Raw genomic sequence first — 6,943 nt, forward strand, 5'->3', positions numbered from 1 at the left:
CGATGGCCTCACCTCAGCGTGTGGATCTGGGAGCAGTACGACTTCAGTCCAGCACACTAGAAGGTGAGGGATGGAGGTCTTCCATATGATTTTGTCATCCCTGGGATTTTGCATGACTGCAGACCCCCTCTTATGTCTTGCCAAACTGCAAGGGTGGGCATGGCATGTCATTGCATGGCCACAGGAGACCAGACATCCCAGCTGGACCAGCAAGGCAACTCCTCATGTAAACAGCAGTTGAACCCACCCAAAAGAGGTTGGATCTGGCCCATGGGCACCTCCTGCCCCTGGAAAAGAAGATGGGTCATGCCTTTGATGCCACTGCAACACCTCCAGGAGGCCCCTCAGCTGTCACTGAGCCCACAACCTGGGGCCTGCCAGCAGAGAAGGAGGGCACCAAGGGCCATGGTCACCAGGAGTTTGGAAGTGAAACGGGAGACTTGCAGCAGGGTCTGTGGTTCCCCCATCCCCTGGACCCATCTCGTTATCCATGTCCCGGTGAAGCAGGGGCCGGGCTTCCCCAGGCAGCACAGTGGCTCGGCAGTGGGGATGCTCTCAGCCACCAGCCTCACTCTCAAGCTGAGGCTGGGCAGACTGGGAGCCATTTCAGCTGCTGCAGCCAGAACAGCCCAGGGGAGACAGCACAGATGGTCCATGTGAGATCTTGCTTTGAAGGACTTATTTCTTTCTCTTTTGCATTGGGTCACATTCTTGCAAGTACGGGATGGGTGATTTTTAACTGTACCATGTCTCCAGCAGTAATGAAGAGCAGTCAGAGAACAACGAATGGCTGGGTCCTCCTGCCAAAAAGGCATCTCAGGCTTTGCAAGGCACCCTTACTGCCTAGGGGCATCCCAAAATCTCCCCTCACCCCACCACTGGTGGGCTGGCTCCCCTCCTTAGTCACTCCAGGCACTGGCTGAAACCATTCAGAAGGATGTGGCATTGCTTTTGCCTGGACGTCCCAGACCTAGCCAAGCTCCAAGCTCAGAGGAGGGGTCCCAGGGCCTTTCCCCTTGAGGGTGAACAGGAGCTGAGCAGTGTTAGCCCTTGCATGCCCACATTCAGCAGGGTCTTGTACACCAGCAAGAGCTCATGGCAACAAGACCCTCTGGTGCCCAGCAGTATTCAGAAAGACTTGTCATGAAATGCAGGCAATGCACACCAACCGGGAGCGATGCATGGACCACTGTTTGCCAAACTTGTGGTAGAGACATATCTGAGAGCCTGCTTGGCCTCCAAACCCATGAATTCCTTCTTGCTGCCCCACAGACATATCCTGTGGGTTAGAGAGATCCTCCCAGCACCTGTGGGGCACCCTCTCTACCTGCTCATGGCTGGGCTAGCTGGGGAAGGCTGGTGTTGCCATTGAGCAAGAAGGGACAGATGATGTGTTTGGGCTGTCCATGCTGCCAGGCCTTGGTGGTCTCTCCTCCTGAACATGTGGTCCTTGAGAGGCACTCAGGTCCTAGGAGAGGCTCCCAAATAGCCAGACTGGAAGATGAGCAAGCCTTAAACATAATGCAGTGTTTGTCCTGCTTCTTGATGTCCTTTCACGTCTTAGAAGAGAGCACTGGCCAGAGAGGGGCTGGAGGTCCTCCCGCAGCCCGTGACCCCCAGCCAGGCTGGGGACCTTAATGCGGAGGGAGCTGAGAGAGACCCCCCTGCACCAGACCACCCAGGAATTTGCTTCCCAGCAGCCTGCGACTGGCAAACTCTGGTTTGGAGCCAGTGCTCCGGGAAAGCCCTCCTGCAATGGTGAGTGCCAGGGCTGAATTTCTGGAGGGTCCTCAGGAGGGCCAAGGTTTGGGAGTGGGTGTAAGATGCCCCTGCATGGCTGGCTTTGAGTCAAGGCCTCCAGATCTCACTCCCACCAGCCTAGGGACAAGCAGCCCACCTCACCCTAAGGAAGACCCTGTGACCCTGTGCCAGGATGACCAGGCAAGTCCAGGCCACAGCAGGCAGGAGGGGTGGTGGCAGATGGGGTTGATGCAATGGGACATCCCAGGTAACATGAGTCTGGTCGCCACCATGTCTTTAAGAAAAACAAGCAAAATGACAGGGAGGTACAAAAAACCCAACCAAACAATTTATTCCTCTTATGTTCCCATTTAAAAAGGAGGAAACCACATGCACCTGCTGGGTGCCCAGCTGGCCCTGCGTCCCCCTCCTGTGGCTGACACAGAGCCAGTCTGTGCCCCCGTGACATCGCTTCAGTCCAGCTGAGCATCACCACTTGCCACAAGACATGTGCGTGCCCTACAATGCACACTCTCACACAGGAACATCTTACTCATGAAAAAATATATCTGTACATTCATTCTGTGCTTTTTTTTTTTTTTTTTGGTCTTACATAAATTAGAAGCTACTTTTGGGGAAAAGGCCTGTTTCTAGATACAGGCAGCCAGGCTGGAAATGCAGAGTGGCCCTGCTGTCCCAAGTCCTCTCCCCTCTGAGGGCTCTCCAGGGCCAGGTGAAGCTCCAGAATGCTCCCATCTTCTCTCAGCAGGTGCCACACTGAGAAGCTGCTGCACAGGGGGGTCTCACCCATCCCACGCGGAGCAAACAGGATGGTGGGCACCTTCAGCACGGCGGGAGCAGGGATGAGGGAGGACCCCATAGCTGGGACAAGGTCTGTCGGATCCCAGGTGAGACAGCGGTGCTGCCCCTCTGCCCGGGCAGGAGGTGGGTGACAGCAGGAGACCTGCTGGGCTCTCACTGTGGTGCCAGCTGCCACTCAAACTTCTCTTCCCCTTTACGTTTGTCCAGGCTTTGAAACAGCCAAAGTCGCTATGACTCCAGTTGGAGCTACAAATCCAGCGAGGGAAATAACGGTTTACAACAACCTACTGGAGCCAAAATATTAGCTTTAAACACCTCAGTGCCAGCAGTCACCAGCACGCACAAGCGTGCCCATGCAAAGGCCGGAGTTTCACACGCTGCACAGGCAGCAGCTTCCAGATACGGCTGCAGGCAAAGTTTCCTGCCAAGGAGCCCAGCTCGGGGCTGGCCCTGAGGGGCTTGTCAGACCCTGGCTCATCCAGGACTCCTACAGCTCCTTGTTCCTGTTGAGCACCTCCTCCTCCTTCCAGCCGCTGGAGTTCTTCCCAAACTTATACACCAGCCGCCGCCCATCGACTCTCTCCAGGATTTCTCGTTTGTAGTAATATCTGGAGGAGATGGAGGTGTTATCAGGGCTCTGGAAGCAGTCCCATGTGCTGGGGAGCTGCTGTGGGGGATCAAGGCTGAGCTCTGGTGGGTCTGACCCAGCCCTGTAGGGCAGATCCTCCCCAGGGACAGGGGAGGGCACTCACCGCATGGCTCTGCTCAGCTTCTCGTAGGTCATGCTGCTGTTTTTCTTCTTCTGGCCCCAGAGCTGAGCCACCGCTTCTGAGCGCAGGAACTTGAAGACGCCCTCCCGCCGGTCCTCCCACTTCATCAGCCCCTCGTTCAGCTCGGGGTGGATCAGGATGTCCCGGATGAACTCCCACAGGTGGGTACCTCTTGGGGCTGGAAGAGGAGAGCAAGCTGTAGAGGACAAGATCCTGCAGGTCCCTGCGCTTTGGATCTCCCTAAACCCCCCTGCCAAGGGGCATGGCCAGCGGACATGGCCCTTCCTCCCGTCTCCCCCCCATGGAGCCGAGCTGGGGGAGGCAGTCCGAGCTCCTGGGCTGGAGGGTCCACGTACAGTGCTTGCTCTTCCGGCTCTCCAGGCAGTCTCTGCTCTCCTTGCTGAGTTTTCGGGGCCGTCCCCGTTTCCGCTTGCCGTGTTTGCTGTCCCCTTTCTTGCTCCCTGCAAAGCCACCTGTGCACACAGACAAGGGACACATTACGCTCTGCAGAGCCCGCTGGGTTGCAGCTTCCCCCTCCCTGGGCACAAAGATGTCCTCCTCAGGAGCAGAAGCACAGGGGAGAGCTGATTGGGGCAGGGGGGGAGAGATCAGGGGCTACACCCTCTTTTCAGGCCCAGGTACTAGGGAACCATCCCCCTGAGAGCAAGGTCTCCCCATTCCCTCCAGCCTCGTCCCACCCTCACCCGTGCCACCATGCGTAGGGCAGCATGCTGTTTGTTCCCCAAACCTTGCTGCTTCCTTGCATCCCAGGTATTCCCAGTATCATCGCCAGCTGGGATCAACACTGAACACAGCTTTCAGTGCCAGGATCTCTCGCTGCAGCCTTTACCCAGCTGCCACCACCTACCCCTTGCCACCAAGCTCACTGCTGCCCTGGCTATCCCAGCTCTGCCCCAGAGCCTGCACATCACCATGCTCAATGGAGAGAAACAGACCCAGGGCTCACGGAAAACCAGCCCACTCCCTCCTTCCCAGTGTGAAGATGGATGTTCAGGTGTTGTCCCTAAATCATTGCCTGATGGGATGTGCTCTGCAGCTGCTGGAAGTGCCCGGGAGCAAGCCCTCCTCTCCCAGCTCCTGGCGGGAAGCAAACAACTCACCATCAGGGAAGAGCTTTGCGTCCACGGGGTCGAGGTCAAGGTCACTTCCACCGGAGTCCTGGGAGTTGGGGCTGTGGGACATCACAGGCCCTGAGAGGCAAAGAGACAGGGCTCAGACCGCCAGCTGCTGGCATCTGGAGATGCTTCCACCTGGCTTCCCCCACCCCAGGCCCCTGCAGACAGCCTGATGCAAGACCCAAACCCGCCCTTGGTGGTGGGGCAGCTCCCCACTGATCTCCCAGATCAGCACAAGCGAAGGGAGATTTTCGCTGGGCAAAACACTGACCTGAGACATCGGAGCTGCCTGGGGACATGGCACCAGGCAAGCAGGTGAAGTCTGTGGATAGGAAAGGGTTGGTGGGCTTCATGTCCTCCAGGGAGTCCTTGGCACAGGGATTTCCCAGCTCTGGAAGGGGCAGAGAAGGGAAGAAGGGGTTAGACCTGCCTGCATCAGCACGTGGTCCCTGGGGAAAAGGCTTGGCTGGGGCCCCTCTCTTACCCAGGTGGCTGGAGTTCAGGAAGGTCTCTTGGGAAGTCGCATCCTCTTTTTCCAGCAAGTCAATGATCCAGTTCAGCTCGTCGGAGGCTACAGGGGTGGGGGGACTGGGATTAGCGATGCCTGTTCGGTGTGGAGGGGAATGGTGCATGTTGGGAGCTGAGCCCAGCCCTGCCTGGACTCTGGTCTGTGCCCCCACCTCCCCTGCACAGCCTCCCCAGTGCAACCTCCCCCAGGCACCCTCTGCAGTGCCTGGGGCGCACGGGGTCCTGGGCTGGTGCGGGGGGTCTCAGCCTCATGCTTCAAGCTGCCAGGCCTGGGGACGAAGGGGACGTTGGGACACTCACTGATCTCGTGCAGGCGGTCATAGAGCTCGTCCCCCAGGGGCCCGAAGATGAGGCGCATCTGGTCCCTGGTGCAGTGGCAGAGCGCATGCCCGTCCATGTTGCAGCAGGAGAAGTCGATGGAGCTGGCGTCGTACTTGTTCTTCTCTACATGGTAGCTGATCCACTCCAGCACCTGCACTTTCGTCCAGAAGTAAGGGAGCTCGCTGAACCACTCCGGCTTGTCTGCAAGGGACGGAGAGCGGGGCTCAGGGGCAGGGCGTCCGTGCTGCAGCTGGGCACCGGGTCCGGTCCCGTGGTGATCACGCGGGGCACAGCGGGCCCTGCGCTTGGAGGTTATGGGACTAACAGGTGCTTAGCGCCTGCTCCCGGGTCACCTCGCCCTGCCCTGCTCCTGTCCTGGGGGACAGCAACGATCTGATGCTCCCTCCACAGCTGGTTTCGGTGCCATTTGTCCCGTCTATGCTGGTATCTGCCCTGCCCTGCTGGTGTATTCCCCATGTCTCCCCCCATGATGGTTCCACTGGCGCAGTGGGACCCCCCTCACCAGGACTGTACTTCCAAACTGCTCTCCTGGTGATCCCTGGCAGCCTGTCCCCTGGGATGTGCTGGGGAGGAGGGCAACAATTCCCTCGTTCCCCCTATGTATGTGATGTGCTCCAAGCAGCTGCATCTTGTGCCACCTAGGGTCTCCTACAGCAACCTTTTAGCCAGCACACCCCTGGGGAAACTGAGGCATGATGGAAGCTGTTGACCTTCCTCAGTCATTCAAGGACCTTGCAATGCTCTTCCAAGCCAGCTGCATTGCCTCGCTGCTGCCTTGCTTGCTGGCTCCCCTGTGCAGCCACCACTGCTCCCCAGTCCTACCTGTGCTCTGTGCCGGGGGCTGGCTGGTGGGGAGGCTCAGCCCCAGGGTGCTGTCATCCCCAAGGTGTCCCAGCATGTCCAAGGTTGGCTGCACCTCGTCCGGCTGGTACATGGCACTGATGTAGTTGGAGAAGATGTTGCTGATCTCGCAAGATCCCGCCATCAAGCTCTGTGCCGAGAGATGACAGTGAGCCACGACCCTGTGGAGGCAGGGGGACCTGAGCCTGCAGTTGCTGCAGCACCCCTGGGACCAGACTGGGTGAGGCCGGGCTCTCCCTCTCTCCACCCATCGTCACCTCTCGGGTCACTTCTGCAGAAACACCCGCCCAGCACCCGCCGGCTGGGGCTGGGGCCTGACTCACCACCGCCCTGGGGGCCGGGAGCGAGGGAGGCTGAGCCGGAGCAAACCAGGGACATGGCGTCACTGTGCCTGCAGTAGAGCCCTGTCCCCAGCAGCCTGGCCTCACCAGCCCCACTGGCAGCCAGCGCAAAGGGATAGCAAGCAGGTGGCTGGCAGAGAATGGTGTTGCCCAGCCCCTCCGTGGGGACGGGCGTTGCAGGGCACTCAGCCGCCGAGCGCTCCCCCAGCCCCACAGCACAGCAGTGCTTGGGCTGCCACATCCTGCTGCCCCACTGCCTGCTGCAAGGACTCCAGTGCCGGCAGCTCCAGTCCTCTCAACCAGTCGCAAGAAGCACGTCCCAGTAACTGCAGCCAGGAGGGAACCAAGCCCCTGCCTGGCCCTCGTGGAAGAGCCAAATCTTGCTGTTCGCTTGACAAAACCC

The 6,943-nt window shown here is 59.1% G+C and overlaps 1 protein-coding gene across 1 annotated transcript; it reads right to left on the reverse strand.

The window, feature by feature from the left end:
- Nucleotides 1–3,049: 3,049 nt before the first annotated feature.
- ELF3 (E74 like ETS transcription factor 3) lies at nt 3,050–6,323 on the reverse strand (the record flags this gene model as incomplete). Its single annotated transcript, XM_082329982.1, has 8 exons — nt 3,050–3,170; nt 3,315–3,510; nt 3,689–3,805; nt 4,454–4,543; nt 4,740–4,859; nt 4,953–5,039; nt 5,297–5,518; nt 6,161–6,323. 8 exons carry the CDS (start codon nt 6,321–6,323, stop codon nt 3,050–3,052), a joined length of 1,116 nt encoding a protein of 371 aa, XP_082186108.1.
- Between the last annotated feature and the right edge of the window lie 620 nt (nt 6,324–6,943).

The sequence above is a fragment of the Platalea leucorodia genome (assembly GCF_965183815.1).
Source record: "Platalea leucorodia genome assembly, chromosome: 19".
NCBI classification, from domain to species: Eukaryota; Metazoa; Chordata; class Aves; order Pelecaniformes; family Threskiornithidae; genus Platalea; species Platalea leucorodia.